This window comes from Marmota monax, unplaced genomic scaffold (genome assembly GCF_021218885.2).
Source record: "Marmota monax isolate L192 unplaced genomic scaffold, Marmota_monax_Labrador192_F-V1.1 WCK01_AAM20220418_F8-fsc00292, whole genome shotgun sequence".
NCBI classification, from domain to species: Eukaryota; Metazoa; Chordata; class Mammalia; order Rodentia; family Sciuridae; genus Marmota; species Marmota monax.
The window spans coordinates 999,953-1,020,962 of record NW_026692864.1 but is presented as its reverse complement, the minus strand read 5'-3'; the positions used below and the strand labels follow the sequence as shown (position 1 = coordinate 1,020,962).

The window sequence follows — 21,010 nt, the reverse complement described above, 5'->3', positions numbered from 1 at the left end:
GGGACTTCGCCGCGTTCTCTAGGGACTTTTATCAAAAGGATCAGTCTTCCAACAACGATAGAAAATGAACTGTAGGTGTCCTGCTAGTCGCCAGACACAAGGTTCTTCAAGAACCTTCGGCTGAGCCAGGGAACCGGAAACGAAGGGAAAACAGCATAGGCAGGGGACGGGATGTGTGCGTGCGTGTGTCTGTGTGCGTTCTCACGTTCCAGACACACTCAAGATGGCTGCATTCCACAGCCCGTGAACTGCGTGCAGGAGCACTTCCTCCTGTGACTCCCAACATGGCTCCACCAGTGCGCCCTGGGGCGGGGCCTAAGGCGGAAGTGGGTGTGACAGGGACGGAAGCTGAGGAAAAATATAGGAGAGTGCGAGACATAGGATTTGGGACGATGATCCCCCCGCAGGAGGCGTCCGCCCGGCGGCGGGAGATCGAGGACAAGCTGAAACAGGTGGAGCTGGGGCTGGGGAGCGGGAGGAGGGAGGGGACACCTAGGAGGGCCGGGACATCTAGGCGAGGTGGGAAGGGGCTCTCGCTGGGCGGACTCCGGGTGTGGGGCTAGGCCGTGGGGCCCGGGAGCCAGTCTCCTTTAGCCTGGGCTTCTGGTGATGTCCTGCCCTGCATTCCCCTCAGGAGGAGGAGACGCTGTCTTTCATCCGAGACAGCCTGGAGAAGAGCGACCAGCTCACCAAGAACATGGTGAGTCGCCTCTTAGCTGGGAGGTGCAGTCAGGCTCCAAGAGGAGAGCCCTGCGACCCGCGCTTGGGACCTGCCGCCTGGGGTTCTGCGTTGGCAGTAGTGGTGGCAAGTGGGCTTCTCTCGCGAAAGTGCCATCTCTCTTCCCAGCCCCCTTCCACCGTTTCACTGAGGATACTGCAGCTCTACTGGCCTGGACTTTCTGCTTTCGGGCTAAGCTCTCCAATTCTTCTTTCTCTCCCTCAGGGAACATTTAGTGAGACTGCCTAGGTGGGCTGGGTCTGATCGTGTGTCATTGCTAATTCAAGTGATGGATGGCTTCCAGCGAGGTTGACACATTGAGATTACTGAGGGAAGAGAATACTCAGCCTTCACCCCAAGGGACTTTAGGGTAGAATGGGCTCCCAGGTCCAACAAACCTGGAATGGAGTCCTTGGCCTGCATCTTACTTGTGTGGCTCCTGGCAGGTAACTCTTGAGTTTTCAATAACTGGACTGCTATAACAGGGACAAGGCCAGCCTTCCAATATGCTTGTGAAGGAAACATGAGCTGATGCATGTGAATACATCTCACCCAGTGCCTGCTATAAATAAGTGCTCAATAAACACTTCTGTATTCCTTAGAGCAACTGGAAAGTCACAAATTGAGTAAAAACAAACTTGGATTTGTATTTCCTCACATTATTATTATTAAGTCCTAGTCCTGATGTAATGAGATTCACCCTCAGAAAATGGGGTTTGAAGGTACAGCAGTGCATTTGAGGCTACTCTGTATTAAACTACTTCCTGTTCTGTAACTTCAGAGAGAACAGAAATTGATATTTAGCTTTAAAGGATGGAAGTGAAGCCATCCGGAGGTGATTATTGTATGAAGAATTAATTTGATGTTTGGCTTGCCTTCAAATCAAATTTCAAGCAATTTGTCTTGTACCATCTACTAGTTACTGGGCACATGGTAGGTGCTAGAGATACAGTAGTGAGCAGGTAAACCCTGTCCTTTTCTTGCGTGGAACTTATTTTCTAGAAAACTAGAGAAAAGTCAAAAGTGCCAATATCTGTGGGTGGGTAGAAGCAGTGCTAGGTCATCCCTAAGGCCTGAGAGCAAGAGGCTTCTGTCTTTCAGGTATCTATTTTGTCATCCTTTGAGAGTCGCCTTATGAAACTGGAGAATTCCATTATCCCTGTGCACAAGCAGACAGAGAATCTGCAGCGGCTGCAAGAGAATGTTGAGAAAACCTTATCCTGCCTGGATCATGTCATCAGCTACTACCATGTGGCCACTGACACTGAGAAGATCATCAGGGAGGGGTGAGCTAGGCACTGAGGATCACATTCCTAATGCCTCTTGAACTCATGGCCCTAGGCCTTGGAAGGGGAGGTAGAATATATTTGAGCCTAGATTCCCCTGTGTGAATTTGCTTCTTCTTCTTTCATGTACCATGCCTTTAATCCCTCTACTTCCTCCCCAACCCTTCCAGACTGATTGGACCCTTTTCCTTCCCAGCCCCACAGGTAGGCTGGAGGAGTACCTGGGAAGCATGGCCAAGATTCAGAAGGCTGTGGAGTATTTCCAGGACAATAGCCCAGACAGCCCAGAGCTCAATAAAGTGGTAAGGGACCAGTAGAGTAATGCAAGAAGTTTGTAGGCATCAGTCCCTGTCTTGAACTCATAAGGGACACTGGACAAGTTTAAAGAAATATGTAAACAGAAAGATATAATACAGTACTCATACTATAGACATTAAAGTCTCTGCTTTAGGAATTTCATGTATACGTTTTTATAATTTAAATTATAAATTATGTTTCAAGTGCAAATTTAACATTTTTTGGGGGGAGGTAATGGGGATTGAACTGAGGGCACTTGACCACTGAGCCACATCCCCAGCCCTATTATGTATTTTATTTAGAGACAGGGTCTCCCTGAGTTGCTTAGTGCCTTGCTTTTGCTGAGGCTGGCTTTGAACTCTTTTTTTTTTTTTTAAGAGAGAGAGAATTTTTTTTTAATATTTATTTTTCAGTTTTTTAGTGGATACAACATCTTTATTTTATTTTTATGTGGTGCTGAGGATCGAACTCAGTGCCCCGCGCATGCCAGGTGAGCGTGTTACTGCTTGAGCCACAGCCCCAGCCCTGTTATGTATTTTATTTAGAGACAGGGTCTCACTGAGTTCCTTAGTGCCTCACTTTTGCTGAGACTGGCTTTGAACTCTTGATCCTCCTGCCTCAGCCTCCCTCGCCACTGGGATTACAGGCATGAGCCACTGTGCCCAGATAACTTTTTTTTTTTTTTTAATAAATGCATTTGTGGTTCTTCATTGTGGTGGAAAATGCATTATCTAAAACTAATCGTTTTACCCTTTTTAAGTTCAGTGTCATGAAGTGCATTCACATTGTAGGCAGCCATCACCACAATCCTTCTCTGGAACTTTTTCATCTTCCCAAACTGAAAATCTATCAACATTTAACACAAACTTTCCACTCCACTGGCTACTCCCATTCAACTTTCTGTCTCTGTGAATTAATGACTCTAGGAGCCCGCATCTGTAGGATTTTTTGCATCATATCTTTGTGTTTATTTTATTTTGTTTTTTGGTACTGGGTATTGAACCCAGGTGCAGTTAACCACTGAGTCACAGTCCTCTTTTATTTATTTATTTATTTTATTTTGAGACAGGCTCTCTCTAAGTTGCTTAGGGCCTCACTAAATTTCTGAGGCTGGCTTTAAACGTACAATCCTCCTGCCTCAGGCTCCCAAGTTGCTGGGATTATAGTGTGCTGCCACCATGTTTATATATCTTTGTGTTTTAAGTTTTGAGTCTCTTGGATTATCAAAGCAAGATGAGGGAGGCTGGAGTGGGGTTTGTGTCATGTGTGAAGGAGGGAGACGATGTAGACAGGACAAGTGGGAACAGAGGCCTCAATGACTAAGAGGGTGAGGAGTATCGGAGGTGCCATCTTCTACCCTGTCATTTGGCACACCTCCCTGTGGCACCACATTTCTAGCCCTCCGGTGCATATCTTGCCTAGAAGGGAGCAGGCTGGGGAGCAAAGATGGGAAATTGACTTTTCTTCCAAAGTCTGTACTTTTGCTTAGCACAGACTTGCCACCTTTTCTCCCATCACATTTATTTCCGAAGTGAGGGTATTTTTGTAGCATTCTGGGATGAACTGGTAACCAGCTGGTGGTCTTGGACTGTCTAAGGTCCCACCTGGCTGCCTTGAAGACTGATCCAATCAGTACTTTGTCACACCTGTAACCCAGAGGGGACACACCAGCCCGTGGGTGGGGACCTGTGTCTCAGAGATTGGGATGTCAGAAGCCAGAGAAGTTTGATTGTAAGGTTCACAATCAAGTTTTGATCAGAGTGCAGAGTTCTGTATTAGAACTTCAGAGTAGGCTGGAGAGGGAGAATACAAATTGTGAAACTAGGGCTTGGTCCTGGAGGACTGACTACATTCAAGCAGAAATAATTCTTTCTGTCTTTTTTTTTTTTTTAACATGTTCATTATGATACAGTTTACATATCATGAAATTTACCCATTTAAAGTGTAAAATTCACATATTCATAAAGTTATGCAACCATTATCAGAATCAATTTAGAATATTTTCTTCATCCAAAAAGAAACTTATACCCATTTGTAGTCACTTTCCTTCCTCCTCTCCCCCATTCACTCAGCCTCTGGTAATCCTTAACCTATTCTCTGTCTGTAATCTATAAGATTTGCCTATTTTGAACTGATATACAAATGATGTCATATAATATGTGGCCTTTTATAACTGGCTTCTTTCTTTAGCATATGTTTTCAAGGATCATCATGTTGTGGTATGTATTGGTATTTCATTTATTTTTATCACCAAATAATATGGATATGGATACACCACATTTTGTTTAGCCATTTATCCCTTGATGAACACTTGAGGTGTTTCTACTTTTTCTTTGACACTGGAGATTGAACCCACTGATCCTTTTACTTTTTATTGAGATAGGGTTGAGCCTCAAATTTACAATCTTCCTAACTCAGTTTCCTAAGTAACTGGAATTATAGGATTATGCCACTGTGCCTGGCTGTACTATGAATCCTTGTGTACATTTGGGGGTTCTTTTGGTGTGGACATTGTATTTTGTTTTGTTATCAGGGATTGAACCCAGGGTCAATTAACCATCAAGCCACATCCCCAGCCCTTTTATTTATGTTTTATTTTGAGACAGGCTCTTGCTAAATCCTTAGGCCCTTGCTGAATTGCTGAGATTGGTCTTAAATTTGCAATCCTGCTCAGCTTCTCAAGTCACTGGGATTGCAGGCATGTACCACTGTGCCCAACTGGACATGTGTTTTGAATTCTATGTTCTGGATAACTGTCCCTTATCAGATACATAATTTGTGAAGATTTTATCTCATTCTGTGGGTTTTCTTTTCACATTTATTTATTTACTTACTTACTTAGTTTCGTGTTGGGAAACTAAGGAATCCAGGACCTTGCTATGCTAGGCAAGTGCTCCACCACTGAACTGTATTCCCAGTCATGACTTTCTTGGTGATAGCATTTGATGCACAAAAATTTTCAATTTGATGTAGCCCAATTTATCTGTTTTTTTCCCCCTTTTACAAATTCCTTTCTAACAAGACAAATTAACATTGCAAGTGAGAAAATAATCAGCCAATACTTTTTCAACAGCTCCTCCTTGCAAAACCCTCAGTCTTATCTGTGGACATCAATTTTGAGAGAACATAGGTTTTTCTTACCTTACCTTCTTTACCAAGGCTGGCTTCCTGATGTTTCTTCTCTAGGCTAAAGGAAGGAGGACAAGCGCAGGGGGAGGCCCTGGGTCAGGAAGGTGGAGCACAGGCAGTGGGTGGGGAGAGCTGCAGAAGGCGGTATAGCAGCAGCAACCTGCTTCCTTCTGCTGTCCCTGCAGAAGCTGCTATTTGAGCGGGGCAAGGAGTCGCTAGAGTCTGAGTTCCGTAGCCTGATGACGCGGCACAGTAAGATCGTCTCCCCTGTGCTCATCCTGGATCTGATCAGTGGCGATGACGAGCTGGAGGTCCAGGAGGATGTAGCCCTGGAGCACCTGCCTGAAAGTGTGCTCCAGGATGTGGTCCGAATCTCCCGCTGGCTGGTAGAATACGGCCGCAACCAAGGTGAGAGGTTGCCTACTGGCTCTGCCTGATAGCAGACCAGAGGGAATGGGAATATTTCCATTCCCTCTTTATTCTTAACCTATCTGGATTTTTTTTTCCTTTTTGTTTCGTACTTCTGGGGATCAAACCCAGGGCCTCATGCATGCTAGGCAGGTACTTTACCACTGAGCTACACCCCCGGCCCCCACCTTTTTTTTTTTTTTTTAATAAAAGGAGGTTCAATAGGAAACAATATGAGCAATAATTTAACAGCGTATATATCAAATTGTGAATCTAGCCAAATCCAAGCTTTTTTTTTTTTTTTTTTTTTTTAGAGAGAGAGAATTTTAATATTTATTTTTTAGTTTTCGGTGGACACAACATCTTTGTTTGTATGTGGTGCTGAGGATCGAACCCGGGACGCACGCATGCGGCCTACACTTGAGCCTCATCCCCAGCCCCCAAGCTTTTGTTTTGTTTTTATTTTTTTTATTTTTTGCACTGCTGGGGATTATCCAGAGCCTCATGTGTGCAAGGCAAGCCCTGTACCATAGAGCTATACCCCTAGCCCAACCAAAGCTTTTCTTTATATACTTTACTTTTATGTTTCTGAACTTTTTTACTTAGTTGCAAAATTTTGAGTCAACAGAAAGCTGTCGGTGAAAAGTAAGTCAGGCCCCTACTTCCTTGATGCCTATGGCATCATCAGCCAAAGAGGAGCACTATGAAGATTGATTTATACCCCTCCAGAAAATTTATGCCACTGTATGTGTGTTTGTGTTTGAGAGATTAAATATGTGCACATCCTTGCTTCACAACCAAATGTCCTACATTTATTCATACAGTGTTTATGCGTGAAACACTGTGAAATATCTACAGTATTTTAAACACTGTCCTATTATTTTTTTTTAACTTCATTGTATGCCTTGAGATTGTTTCATATCAGTACATGTAAATTTGGCTTCATCAGTTTTAAAAGCTGCATAATATTCTGTGGTGTGAAGATACCATTTCTTTTGTTTTTCTTTCTTTCTTTCTTTTTAATATATATATTTTAGTTGTCGATGGACGTTCATTTTATTTATTTCTTTGTTTATTTATTTACTTATGGTTGAGAATTGAACCCAGTGCTTCACATGCCAGGCAAGTACTCTGCCACTGAGCCACAACTCCAGCCCAGTACCATTTCTTTAGCCACTCTTGAGATTAAAAAAAAAAAAAAAAACTTGAGATAAGCAAAACTTCTGAAAAATAAAAGCTCCCTAGATAGTCCATTTTACACTTGTCATTCCTCTAGACTCTTCTCTTTGTTAGTGTGTCTGATAACCATATTGTCAGTATATGCTCTCTGATTATCCTGATGGGCTCAGTGGTTAAGTGCCCTTGAATTCAATCCCTGGCACCAAACAAAGCAAAGGGCTGGGGATGTAGCTCAGTGGTAGAGCACCCCTGGGTTCAATCCCCAGCACTGCAAAAAAAAAAAAAAAATTGCTATTGCCAGCTGCTTCTCAGATTGATGCCAGTCAAGGGACTTATTGACAGTTCTACAGTTCCATATATACTTAGTCTTTATTAGTCTTTATTAATTTTATCATTTTTGCTATTTGATTGGGGTCCCCCCCCAGTGCTGGGGTTGAACCCAGAACCTCACACATGCTAGGCAAGTGTTCTACCACTGAACTATATTCCCAGCTCTTTCCTTTTCCTTTATTTTTTCGTTTATATATATATATATATATATATATATATATATATCTTTTTTTTTTTTTTTTTTTTTAGTTGTAGTAGGACATAATACCTTTGTTTTTATTTATTCATATGTGGTGCTGGGGATCGAACCCAGTGCCTCACATGCACTAGGCATGAGCTCTACCGCTGAGCCACAACCCCAGTCCCTATTTTTTCATTTTTTTGAGATAAGGTTTCACTATGTTGCCCAGGCCAGCCTTGAACTCCTTGGCTGAAGTGACTCCTGCTTCTGCCTCCCAAGTAGCTGGGACTAAGGCTGTGCCACTCCACCTGGCTAAGTGACCACCCATGTTCTGTGCAGGCGATGGAAACAGGGTTCCCTCCAGTGGAATGGGCTGGCTGAGAAATAAAGGCTAAAGAAATAAAACGGCGAAATAACCACAGAACACAGAAACTAGTTTCAAAGCTAGGGCAGGACAGACAACCTAATCAGATGGGTCCAGCTTCTAACATACAAAGGAGCCCACAACTGCTTTATTTATATTGGAAGACATCAAAGAAATTCTAAAGAAAGTTTTTCCCAAAATAGGATAAAGGTGGGGGCAGGTAGGCTGCTCAGTTCTTAACGGGTTATGCCCATCTCTGGTGCTACAATGAGGGACCTTTCTAGCCCAATGGAAGGTCATGTGCATTGGGTGGTCTGTCTCCATGAGAGAGCCACAGGAAGTTCCCACTGCCACTGCCAGACCTATTCCCTGGCTGCAGTGCTGAGAAGAGGTCCTCATGCATTTCACAGATGGCTTTCCAAACTATAACTTCTATTTTCTCTATTTTTTTAAATTTGGTGTGTGTGTGTGTGTGTGTGTGTGTGTGTGAGAGAGAGAGAGAGAGAGAGAGACACCAGGGATTGAACCCAGGAGGCTTTACCATGGAGCTATATTCCCAGACCTTTTAATTTTTGTTTTGAAACAGAATCTCCCTAAGTTGTCCATTTTGGCCTTAAACTTGTGGTCTTCCTGCCTCAGCCTCTTAAATATTTGAAATCACAGACACACACCACCATGCCTAACTAATTTGCTTTTTTTTGTGGGGTACCGGGGATTGAACTCAGGGACACTCGACCACCGAGCCTCATCCCCACCCCTATTTTGTATTTTATTTGGAGACTGGTCTCACTGAGTTGCTTAGCACCTCTTTTAGCTGAGGCTGGCTTTGAACTTGTGATCCTTCTGCTTCACCCTCCTGAGCCGCTGGGATTATAGGCATGCGTCACTAACCCTGCTAATTTGCTTTTTTTTTGGTACCAGAGATTGAACTCAGGGGCACTCAACCACTGAGCCACATCCCTAGCCCTATTTTGTATTTTATTTAGAGACAGGGTCTCACTGAGTTGCTTAGCGCCTCACTTTTGCTGAGGCTGGCTTTGAACTCTTTTATTTTTTAGTTGTAGTTGGATACAATATCTTCATTTATTCATTTTTATGTGGTGCTGAGGATCAGACCCAGGGCCTTACGCATGCAAGGCAAGCACTCTACCACTGAGCTACAACCCCAGCCCTAATTTCCATTTTTTAATGGCTGAAGATATGATATTTTTTTCATTCATTGATAATTTATTGCCTTTTTACCTCATATAAATTACACCCTTTTACCAAGTTAAATCTGGATGTTAACTTTTTAAAAAAAAATTTAAAATAAGCCTTACTGTTCAAAACTTGCATCTCATTATCAGTTCTATTGAGGATGGTTTTCTCTTTGAAATTTTGCATGATTGAGATGAGGCCACATGGGTGACTTTGAGCCAAAGCAGATGCTAGAACAGGGTTAGCCAGGAGCCATACAGGGCTCTGCTGCTGCCCTGGGGGAAGTATGGTACTGTGGCAAGCAGCAGCAGGAACCCTGCTGCCATACCTGTGTTGCTCTCTCCACAGATTTCATGAACGTCTACTATCAGATTCGCTCCAGCCAGCTGGACCGTTCCATCAAGGGCCTGAAGGAACATTTCCGCAAGAGCAGTTCTTCCTCTGGGGTTCCCTACTCCCCTGCCATCCCCAATAAGAGGAAGGACACACCCACTAAGAAGCCAGTCAAGCGGCCAGGTGAGGTCCAACCTTGGCCATTTAAGCAACAGCTAGAGGGCTGCCTAGAACCTGGGATTGCTTTTGTCTACCCTGGAGTCAGCAAATTCAGATCCCTCCATAACTTGTCTTTTTAATGACCCCAGCTATAGGTACACAGGACAGAAATGAAGGGTCTTCCCCCTCAGCAAGGCCCTGTGGAGTGAGGCCCTGATACTCACCAGTGTGGGGGTTACATAGTGTCTTTGGAATGAGGGGTCACAGATGTGTTCAGTTAGCCCTCCTGAGGTGTGGTGACAAAGCCACTTGGGAGGCCCCTTCCTCTTCCTTCATTGTTCTGTTGGGAGGCCAGGTGCTTCTGCCACCCAGACAATGGGAGAGGATGGGCAAGCACTCCAGCTTTTACCTTCCAGAAAGCCAGGGGGACTTGAAGTGATGCGCAGTGGGGAAGAGGCTGGGGAGGGTTTATACTTTTACAGTCAGTCCCGAAAGGAAAGAAATCCCAAACCATCTTCTTGGAAGAACTCGGACTTGCTTTTGGACTCCAATTCAAAGTCCATGCCTGGTTATGAAGTCATTGAAGGGCATAGCATGGAGAGAGGTTTGGGTTTATGGTCATTGGTGTTCTAGAAGCAACACACTGTTCTTTCTGCTGTTGTTATGTCCCCTGTAGCCTTTGCTCCAGGTGGACATTGTCTCTGTGTGTCAGCCATGGCTTGGCGAGCCTGGCTGTCTCTGCCTGGAAAATGCTGCCCTTGGTTCCAAGAGAGACTGAATGTCCCAGGGTTGGGGCTAGTGAGCTAGTAGCATGGGAAAAGGCGGCCAGTGAAGCCAGGAACTGCACCCACCCTGGGGTCACCCCAGCTACAGCTGCAGGCACCTCGGTAGGCACTGCCCAGGAGATGTGTTGTTGTGACAGCAGGTGGGAGAGCTCACTCCCTGTTTCTCCAGTGCCTAGCTGCCTGTGTCCCTGAGAGAGCAAGGTGTCTGTTCACACTGATGAGATCACCTGCTCCTCCTCAGGCCTTTGATTAGGGTTGGGAGGTGAGGCCAGTGGAAGCTGCCCTCAGGGGCACAAGTGAGGAGCAGAGCATTAGGGAGTTGGGCTGCAGGAGCCCGGCAGGAAGTGTGCTATCTTCTCCCCTCTGAGTGGATGTCCTGGCTGTCCCCAAAGAACTTGCTGCAGTGACTCTACTAACCCAGCCTGCTCGGCTGCGGCTGCCTGTGTAGCCAGCTGGTCTGTCTCTGTGCCTTAGTTGTGTGGAGCAGGAGCTATCCCCATGAGGCTGCCCAGCTGCCGGGCCTCAGCTGCTCTGTGCTCACTTCTTCTGCCTTATTCTCTGACAGGCTCGCTGGAGGCCCTGTAACCCTGCTTGAACTGCCCCAGGAGTGCCCTCCGGTCATTGGGGGCCGCAGAGGCCTTTTGGGAAGAGGCATCTGACCTTGGGGATTGAAATGAACCTAATCTTTCCTTGTGGCAGAGATACAAGCAGGAAATTGGCTGTGAGGACTCCTATGGTCTTGTAGCATTTTCAGAGTTGGCAGGAGCTGGTGGGCTCAGGCCTGAGATCAGGACCAGGGTGTCAAGCTTCTGTTTCTGAACATCTGTTCCCAGCTCTAAGGAGAGGAGCAAGGAGGTCTTGTCAGTGACCTCAACATTGGGCCCTGGTAATTAGGCCCCTAATAGGTTTGGCAGCTGCCAGGTTAGCATCCCGGATCCTCTCCAAGCCAACACACTGCTGCTCCTGTTTGGTGGTGAGGCAGGAATATGATTTGCTTATTAGTGAGGTGCTCACTGAAGTAGGGAACACAGGGGAGACAGATGTGAGCCAGGCCCGCCCAGCTGGGTTATCAGTAGCTAATTGTGATGTAGTGTGGACAGAAAGAGTGAGCCATCTGGGCCCTGCCCTGTCTCCCTCAGCCTTGTGGGGAGCTGCCAGGACACGGCAGCCTCACCACAGTCAGATACCTGGAGGGTTCTCCAGGGAAGATGGACCAACTTAGGCTCATGGTGGCCTCCCCTACCCCAGTACATTTTGTCAGCGAGGCAGCAGTACCTGTCTGATTGAGTGCTGTTTTCATGCCCACGTTTTCCTCCCTAAGATGTCTCATTCCTGCAGGCGCTGACCCCAGAGGCTGTGGACTGGCAGTTCTGTTGCATTGTTTTCGCTTGTGATACTAACTGTTCTTTTTCCCCCCTTGCCAAGAGCATGTGCACTGGCCTCCTGCTCTCCCTCTTGGGTGGTGGCTTCTGTTAGCCCCTTCCTAGCTTTTCAGTTTGTTCCCATTGCTGTGGTGGTTTGGGGAACTCCCCTGGTGTGGGGTCTGCTGCTCTGGGTCGTTTAGCCTGTCTGGGGCACAGCTCCACAAGAAGCTCAATCCCATCTCACCACCTCCCAAGGGCTGCTTGCCATGGACTGCTGTTTGGCCTAAGTCCCAACACTTGAGCATGCTCAGGAACTCTGCCTTGGATTTTGGGGCTGACTTCCAGGGGCTTCCAGGGGGCCCCAGGAAGGTCATGCCCTTGGTTTATGAAAGTTTCATCACTAGCTCCTTCATCCATACTGATTAAAATGCTGCTCAGTTGAGTTTTTTACTTTGGACTTTACCTGGTGGATCTTTGTCCTCTTATCTCTGTCATCCTCTGCACTTCCTAAAAGGAACTCAAATCCAGCACAATGAGTGTCAACAGCAGAGCCCAGAGCTACATTTGGAGGATGAAATGTTTTCTTCTCTCCAACCTTGGGGTCTCTGGTGGCCCTGGTGAAGGGCTTGCTAGGAGAGGTGTAGAGGGGCATGCTCGCTATTGGGGCGGCGTGGGCCGGGCAGGTGGAGGCCGCTGCTGTTTTCTCTCACTCATTTCCTAGGTCTTCTTATCTCCTCTCTGTGTGGCTCTGGTGACAGGGACGATCCGTAAGGCTCAGAACCTTCTGAAACAGTATTCCCAGCATGGTCTAGATGGGAAAAAGGGGGGCTCTAACCTCATTCCTCTGGAAGGTAATCACCCCGTGCTCCCCTCCTGTTCCTTCCTCCACTGTGTGTCCAATCACTTGGCAGGGCAGAGCCTCCCCCAGGAGGGCCTCAGGAGAAACCCCAGAGGTGGGCAGGGTGGGAATGGCAAGTTCCTAATGCCGCTTAGGCTTCAACAGGCACAGGGACAGTTTTGTGGCTCTGCTTGGCCCTGTCTGGCTGATGGCAGCTCTGCCCTCCCTGAGGCTTCCCATTCCCCACTCCCTGTTTCTGTCCTTGTCTCCCGTGTGAACTCAGAAAATTCTTTGTCTTGGGGCAGCCCTTTCACGCTCAGACCAGCAGTGGCAGGACCAAGTTGATGAGGCCTCCTTGCCAGCCACCTCTTTAGGAAGGGGGCTGTGTGCAGCAAGGGGATAGGCTGTCTGGAGGCCACATCCCCCCCTTCTGTCTGGGTAAGGACAGCCAGATCAGCTGCCCTGGTGGACTCAAGCGTCCTTCATAAGAATCAACCTGGGAAGCAAAGGAAGGTGGCCCCCATTTGCCCTCTCTTACTTGGTTCTCTCCCCAAAGTGAGCTGGGCAAGCCCCCTGGGGATGAGTATCACACTCTCCCGGGTCTACCCATCTTTCTCTCAGCCTCCAGGCTCAGGGAAACAAGCAGCCAGGGATGGTCCTGGGCAATCGCTGCAAATCAGGCTTGAAACGGCTGTTCCCGTGGTGGTTTGAGGCAAAGGAGGGGCTCGGAGGCCTCCCCGATGCTCCCTTCCCTGTGCCACATCTCCCATCCCCCTTCTGGAGATCAAGGGCTTCTTCCCCATGCCCCAAGGCAGCTTCCTAGCCCCTGGATAAATGCTGCTTGTATTTGTGCGGCCGTCGTCTTGCTAGGTCACGAGCATGATTTCCGAGTTAAGCACCTGTCCGAGGCCCTGAACGACAAGCACGGGCCACTGGCCGGTGAGTATCGTAGCCCAGCCTCACGGCAGCCGCTGACACTGCCTTTGCAGTGGTCCCCGGATGGCCTGCTCCTGCCTGCCCAGCCAGGCCTGCTATGCTCCAAGGATGGGCCAGGCCTACAGCCTCACTTTCGCTCTGGTCTCTTTTGGGCACTAGGTCTTCTTGCTCCTCTTGAGATGAGAGTGCTTGCCTGGCTCTTAGGGCCCAGCGAGGGGAGAAGCTGCAGCTCGATGCTCAAAAAGCAGGCAGGAGGGAAAGTCCCTTGAGGGCAAGGAGCCCTGATGTCTGTCTCCTTGGAGCCTGTCCCTCAGCATGTAGGACCAAACTGTCTTGCGCTGGCTTTGTCTGCAGGCACCCTCCCCCAGCCTCCAACAGTGGGATGTGGTCTCTTCCTGGGGCAGCCTACCACCAAGGAACCCTTCCTCTCCGGGGCCCACATACTTCCTCCCAGATTTTGAGCTGAGGTCAGTTAGTCTCTAAGCCATAGCCCACTGCCCTCTTACACATTCCAGAAGGCCTGGCTGGCTGGTGATGGCTTTCATGAGCCCAGCATTTTCTCAAAGAGAGGACCCCAGTACCTGCCTCTGGGAGGTGGGCACTGCTGCCTGCCTATCCTGAGCTGCCCTCTTCCAGGCACAATTCAGAATTCTTAGACCTGGGGTCCAACAGGCCTTATCTAGGAAGTAGGTTTAGGGGTCGCCCTTCCTCTCCTTTTATCCTTCTCCTACCACCTCTAGTATCTGATGCTCTGGGGACACACATGCTGTCTGCAAGAAGCTGACAATGAAGCCAGGATGAAGGCTGGTCTTAGCTCCTGATCCCCCCCCAGCCCTGGGCCTGTGGCCAGTCTGTGCTACAGGACAGGAACTGGGGAGATCCACTGCCCCCTCCCCCACAGGGTGAGTGGCTTTCCCCAGACCAGCAGCTCAGGAGCACTACTGTTCCCTCAGGGAGAGATGACATGCTAGATGTGGAGACTGATGCCTACATTCACTGCGTCAGTGCTTTTGTCAAGCTGGCCCAGAGCGAGTACCAACTGCTGACAGACATCATCCCAGAGCACCATCAGAAGAAGACCTTTGACTCCTTGATACAGGTCCTGCCCCACCTCGCCCTACCCAGAGGCTCTGAACAGAGCAGAGCCTCAGCAAAGCTGTCTGTACAGGCTCTGAGTGTGGGGCAGGCCTGTTGTCCTGAGCCCTTATCTCCAGCTTGTGGCCTAGAGCACTGTCCTAGGTGGCTACTCTGTACTTTGTTATTTCCCATCTTCCTGCCACAGCACACTGGCTTCCTATTGTCATCCCTAGAAATCGTCTCTCTCCCTCTGCCCCTCCCTGAGCTGGCTCCTTGTCCTTCTCCCAGGACGCCCTGGATGGGCTGATGATTGAGGGGGAGAACATTGTGTCTGCTGCCCGGAAGGCCATCATTCGCCATGACTTCTCCACGGTGCTCACAGTCTTTCCCATCCTGAGGCACCTTAAGCAGACCAAGCCTGAGTTTGACCAGGTGCTCCAGGTATGTGAGTGGAGAGCCCTTGGGGACACAGTAAGGAGGAATCCTGCCTCCCCATATGGCCTCCCCAACTCCTCCCTGAATCTCATTCTGTGCTCTGCACCTCTCTTTTGCATGAATGGAAGCAGTTTCCGTAGGGTCCTGGGCATGTCTAGATGCTTACAGGGTGATTCAAGGAGAAATGGTGGCTACCTTGCTGGAGAGTCAGTCCCCTGGGGTGGGGGCAGGGACATGCACAGCCCACTGTGGAGAGCAGTAGGCTCTGGCTTTGGCTAGGGTGTGCAGCAGTGTGATTTCTCAGGGCACGGCCGCCAGCACCAAAAATAAGTTGCCTAGCCTCATCACCTCCATGGAGACCATTGGAGCCAAAGCACTGGAGGATTTTGCGGACAACATCAAGGTATCTATCTGCCTTCCCTTCCTCTACTACCACCAGGCCTGGCCTGCTGATATGTCTCTGGGGACTCCCCAGAGAGCAGACCTGCAAGAGGGATAGGCTTGCCCTGTAGGAAAACCACGGTGCTGCTGGTCCCCTTTCAATCCCCCTTTCCCTCCTGGAGCCCTCGGAGGTCAGACATTACTGTCTTGATTTCTTGCTCAGCCTCTGAGGCTGATGGACATCCTAACATGGACAGACCAGGAAGTGGCGCCATGAACAGACCAATGGGGGCATGGGGTGGGCTTGAGGTTGCCTGTGGAAGCTGTTGCAGAGAACCAGGAGCTGTCTTTTCCACAGAATGATCCAGACAAGGAATACAACATGCCCAAGGACGGCACTGTGCATGAGCTCACAAGTAATGTAAGTGCTGCCCGAGGACCCCTGGGGAAATGGGGAAAAGTGGTGTTTAGTCCAGACCCTGGGCACAGCACCAGGGGAGGGGACCTGACCTGGCTTAGAGCCACTTACTGGTGGAAGATAATTGGTGAGGTGTGTAGCATCTTTAACAGGCAAGGCCTGTTGGGTAGCCAGAGCCCCCAAAGGGTGAAACAAGAAAGCTTCTAGCCACCTTCTCACTGGGAAGAAGGGCCTTGCCCCTGACCTTCCTCCTGGACTGTGTCCCCCCACCAGGCCATCCTCTTCCTGCAGCAGCTCCTAGACTTCCAGGAGACAGCAGGTGCCATGCTGGCCTCCCAAGGTACTCAGCACCCAGCTGACCCTGTCTGCCCCACTGCTCCTTCTTGCCTGGGAACATGGATTAGCCCCCCAAAAGAATTGACCTTCATAGGGTGAGGGCAGGGCTTGGGGCGGGAACTCCTCCAGTGCGTGGAGTGGGCTAGAGACAGCCTGTGGGGGACCCTGAGCCCACTGGGCCATCCCAGACTGAATATCAGAAGAGCGAAGTTTGCCATCTCTTTATTGGCCCCCCAGCCCTTTTCCTGCATTCATGGCCATCCTTGCACTGGGCGGGCCCTGCTGGTCTGAAGCATCCTTCCTGCCCTCCCCTCCTTCCACATTTCTCTAATTCTTCTTGTGTCTACCTGTTCTCTTAATCAGTCTGACCCTTGGTGGGCTGGTGTCTCAGGGTCAGCTGGGTGTCCTCCCGCTGGCCACCACCCTGGAACTAGAGCATGGGAGGTTGGCAGTAAAGATGAGCACTCCTCCAACTCATTCCACACCCTGTGGTTCCCAGGTCTCCCCTCTGACCCATCTTGGGGACAAGGAGCTAAGGGGCTGCCTCTGCCCTATGGTTCTCCACATCTGCATTCCAGTGTATTGCCTGGTCTTGAAAGGGCTTGCCCTGCTGTGTGCTGCCTGTCTGTGTCTGTGTCTGGCTGTCATGGGGAGAGGTCTGCTTGACTCGGGGTGACATAGCCGTTTCTAACCTGTTTTTGCACTTTGCATCTTTCTCCCTCCTCTGTCTCCCTCTGTCCCCTCTGTGTGCACTGCCTTTCACTCCGTAGTTCTTGGGGACACATACAATATTCCTTTAGACCCCCGAGGTAAGCAGTGCGGCTCTGCAGCCCCCTCCTTCCCCGCCAAAGCCCTGATTCCCTGGGGACCTGCTCTCAGGATCTGTTGGGGGTGGGGCCCGAGGGGACATGAGACCTCCCAGGGTGCTCTTACCTTACGCTGCTCCCTTCACAGCCACCTTGTCCCTGAGCCAGCCTCTCCAGCCTGCCATGTTCAGCCCCTCAGTCTCCCTACTTGGCCTTCTGCTCTGCAGGCAGTGTGCCCCCCTTACTCATAAGGGCCTGGTGGGGGGATTGTGGGAAGTGGAAAGATGATAGACCCCATTCTGAGAGTTGGCTGTTGGCAAATGGGAAAAGTGGGCCTTGTAGGTACCGCCCAGCATGGGTCGGGGCCAGGGGTGGGGAGCCTGGTGTTCCACTCCTGTCCCTCCAGCCTTTCTGCTGACATGGGCTAGCTCCCTAACTATACCAGCCCATCACAATAAAGCATCACCTTGGATGCCCAAAAGAGTGCAGGGGCAGCACTCCTGCCATAGGATGCAACCCAGCAGCTCAGCAGGCACCAGCTCTCCTGAGGAAGCCAGGGACTCTCCCAGCATTTCCTCTGCTGCTCCTTGGGTGGGGGAAGGCCACTGAGGATCTTGGCCATTGCCACCACCATCACAGGACTTCTTTTCTCACAGAGACCAGTTCGTCAGCCACCAGCTACAGCTCTGAATTCAGCAAGCGACTGCTGAGCACCTATATCTGTGAGTGTCTTCTAGAACCTTTTTCCCTGCCTTTTCCCTCCCTTCCCCTTTCTGTGTTCGCCAGCTATTCGTGCATCCCTCTCCTGACCTTAGAATAGCAACCCAAGCTCTAGTTCAGGGGCCAAGGAAGTTGAGAAGGACTCAAAAGGCCCTCAAGTCAGGATGACAAGGAATAGTCAGGAATAGTCTCATGGTTGGGTCCCATGGTTGGGCCATCTGGGTCAGGCTGCCTTGAGGGTGTTGTCCCATCTTTCCCTGTGCAGGTAAAGTCCTGGGCAACCTGCAGCTGAACTTGCTAAGCAAGTCCAAGGTGTATGAGGACCCAGCACTTAGCGCCATCTTCCTGCACAACAACTACAACTACATCCTCAAGTCCTTGGAGAAGTAAGTGGCTGCAGGCAAAGCTCTGCACCCTCACCTCACTCACCTCAGCCTGGGCAGCCATTCCAGCCTCTGCCCTCCAGGGCTGGCTGCTCCTTTGCTCTTTGTAGTCCCCAACTAGCGAGCACTGAGTGCTGCTGCCTTCTAGCTCTGGAAATTTCAAGATGGGATCGGGGGCCCTCCTTCCTGGTAATGCTGCCAAGGCCAGCAGCCTCTGGGCCCCAGGAACCCATTCTTTTTTTTTTTTTTTTTTTTTAAATATATATTTTTTATGTGGTGCTGAGAATCGAACCCAGTGCCTCACGCATGCCAGGCAAGCATGCTAGCACTTGAGCCACATCCCCAGCCCCCCCCCCCAGGAGCTCATTCTGTCCTTCTCTACTCTATCTCTTTCCTGCATCCAGGTCCGAGTTGATCCAGCTGGTAGCCGTGACTCAGAAGACAGCTGAGTGCTCCTACCGGGAGCACATCCAACAGCAGATCCAGACTTACCAGCGCAGGTGAACAGCCACCCATCCTCCTGCTGGGCCCAGGCTCCTAGCCACGTCCCTGCCCCGAGCCCACACATAGTCTTCGTTCTCAATGCCTTATAAGAGGAAGTCAGTAACTGCTGCCCTGTGGACGCCATCCTCCTCTTTTTTGTTGTGTTTTGGTGCCTGCAATTGAACCCAAGGCTGCATCCTATGGCAGGAGTGCTGCCCCTGCACTCTTTTGGGCACCCAAGGTCACTGCTTTATTGTGATGGGCTGGTGTAGTTAGGGAGCTGGCCCATGTACACTGAGCTGCACCCTCAGCCTTTTATTATTTTCTTTCTTCACTTATTTTTATTTATTTGTTTGTTTGTTTATTTGCTTTTTTAAATATTGATTTTATAGTTGGACACAATACCTTTATTTCAATCATTTATTTTTTACGTGGTGCTGAGGATCAAACCCAGGGTCCCACACATGCAAGACGAGCGCTCTATTGCTGAGCCACAACCCCAGACCCACACTTATTTTTTTTTTAATATTTATGTTTTACTTATAGGTGAACACAATATCTTTATTTTATTATTATTTTATTTTTATGTGGTGCTGAGGATTGAACCCAGTGCCTCACGCATGTTAGGGGAGTACTCTGCCACTGAGCCCCAGCCCCAGCCTTTCACTTATTTTTTAATCAAATTCACATAGTGGAGAGAGGCCCCCCTGCTGCCTGCTGTCCCTTGGTTTCTTCAGAGTGGGCTGCCAAGTATCATGGCTAAGAATACTTGAAGATCTGACTGCAAAAATGTGGGTAATGTTTAGCCCAACAGTAGAACAGAGTTTTAAGAGCCTTGAACTTGGCTGAGCCTTAAGTCCTCACTGCTTCTCTGGCCCTCTGTTCTCCTTGGCTTGTTTCTTTCCCTTCAGTATCTCTCTCTTCTCTCCTCTGCTCCCTCCTTTCTCATCTGTTTCTTCGTCTTGGCCGTGATATCAATGCAGTTGTCAGTATCTGTTCAGTTTATCGAATGCCCTGTTTCTTGTTCTTAATTTTTTTTTTTTTTGGGAGTTGATTTTTAATTTTTTTTTATTAGTTGTTCAAAACATTACAATGCTCTTGATTGTTCTTAATTTTTAAAGTGAGCAGCTTAGACATTTTCTATTCCCAAGGAAAAGATCCCAGTTGTTTTGTTTAGTTGTAATCTAGATCGATTCCCAGCCCCCAACCCCCACAGTAGATCAAGAAATTTAAAAAAAAAAGCCAGGGCCAGCAGAGGCCCTGTCTCCCTAGCCTCATGCGCTCTCCCTGCTTTCTGGCAGTTGGTTAAAGGTGACCGATTACATCGCAGAGAAGAATCTACCTGTGTTCCAGCCTGGAGTCAAGGTGGGCTTAAGGTCTGGGCTAGGAAGAGACATTGAGCAAATGTGATACTTTTGTTGTGTTTCTGGGGAAAAATGGACAAAATCCCTCTGGGATCAGAAAGCAAAGGATGTGTATAACCACGAGGGTAGCAGGGGGGGTAGACTGGGACCCACAGTGTTAGGAAAGATCAAGGCAGGTTGATTCTGCACTGAGCAAAGCTTTCTCTGGCCCGCTTCCATCCCTCTCCCTACCCCACCAGCTCCGGGACAAGGAGAGACAGATGATCAAGGAACGTTTTAAGGTAAGTTAGGATCTTTCTACTCTGCTGCTTGTTGCTGCTATTGTGCCATCCCAGACCCAAAGTTTTTGTCTCTGGTCCCTTCTCTTTCCATCCTTTTTGTGGCCAGGGCTTCAATGATGGCCTTGAAGAACTGTGCAAGATCCAGAAGGCCTGGGCTATTCCAGACACAGAGCAAAGGGACAAGATTCGCCAGGCACAGAAAAACATTGTCAAGGAGGCCTATAGGGCCTTTCTGCACAGGTAAACCCTGCGTAGCCCACTTCCCCACTGGGCTTTGTGCCCTCCTTTTCCTCAAGGAAAGGAGGAGGGTGTGGTGGACCTAGGCAGAGATCCAGTCTGGGCTTTGGGACATCACTAAGGGGTATCCCACTCCATCTCTGAAACCCTATCAGAAGTGCCTTAGGTGGAGGGTGGAGTTGAGGAGGAGTTGGCCTCTCCCCTCCCCTTGACCCTGGTGCTTGATCAGGTATGGCAGCGTGCCCTTCACCAAGAACCCTGAGAAGTACATCAAGTATCGCGTGGAGCAGGTGGGCGACATGATCGATCGCCTTTTTGACACCTCCGCCTAAGCCCGCCAGTGTCTCTGCCTGGTTCCACCAGACTAACCATGTTATTGGAAAGATAAACCAGTGTTAACTTGCCTCTGGGCTGGGTGAGTTTGAAGTCCTTTGGGACAGAGCCCTCTCTTCACCACCCCTTCCGGAAGTCCTATCCCTTTAGACCTGGTGTCTGCTTCTTCCAGGCATCCCACATTCCCCACCAAACCAGCACTCTCCCAGAACTCAGAGGCTTTTCCCACCTTCTATGGCAAGCACAGCTGGA

At 49.1% G+C, this 21,010-nt stretch overlaps 1 protein-coding gene across 8 annotated transcripts; it reads left to right on the top strand.

Moving 5' to 3' along the window:
- Positions 1 to 309: 309 nt before the first annotated feature.
- Positions 310 to 20,829, top strand: Exoc7 (exocyst complex component 7). 8 transcript variants are annotated; one of them, XM_058581001.1, is made up of 21 exons: positions 310 to 452; positions 635 to 700; positions 1,820 to 2,004; positions 2,201 to 2,306; positions 5,616 to 5,838; positions 9,438 to 9,605; positions 12,489 to 12,581; positions 13,439 to 13,507; positions 14,458 to 14,603; positions 14,870 to 15,022; positions 15,321 to 15,419; positions 15,756 to 15,818; positions 16,089 to 16,155; positions 16,922 to 16,960; positions 17,614 to 17,679; positions 17,943 to 18,063; positions 18,465 to 18,560; positions 19,845 to 19,908; positions 20,147 to 20,188; positions 20,295 to 20,428; positions 20,655 to 20,829. In XM_058581001.1, the coding sequence occupies exons 1-21, from the start codon at positions 393 to 395 to the stop codon at positions 20,755 to 20,757; spliced, it is 2,163 nt and encodes a 720-aa protein (XP_058436984.1). In that variant the 5' UTR covers positions 310 to 392; the 3' UTR covers positions 20,758 to 20,829. The 8 variants fall into 8 exon arrangements, with proteins under 8 accessions (XP_058436984.1, XP_058436986.1, XP_058436985.1 ...); XM_058581003.1 differs by lacking the exon at positions 12,489 to 12,581; XM_058581002.1 differs by lacking the exon at positions 13,439 to 13,507.
- The last annotated feature ends 181 nt before the right edge of the window (positions 20,830 to 21,010 follow it).

Bases quoted from the DNA above. Each gene is read 5' to 3' on its own strand.
- Exoc7 (XM_058581001.1), top strand. From the start codon at position 393: ATGATCCCCCCGCAGGAGGCGTCCGCCCGGCGGCGGGAGATCGAGGAC. The intron at 2,005-2,200 runs GTGAGCTAGGCA...TTTCCTTCCCAG, and splicing joins GAGAAGATCATCAGGGAGGG to CCCCACAGGTAGGCTGGAGG. The intron at 13,508-14,457 runs GTGAGTATCGTA...CTGTTCCCTCAG, and splicing joins CAAGCACGGGCCACTGGCCG to GGAGAGATGACATGCTAGAT.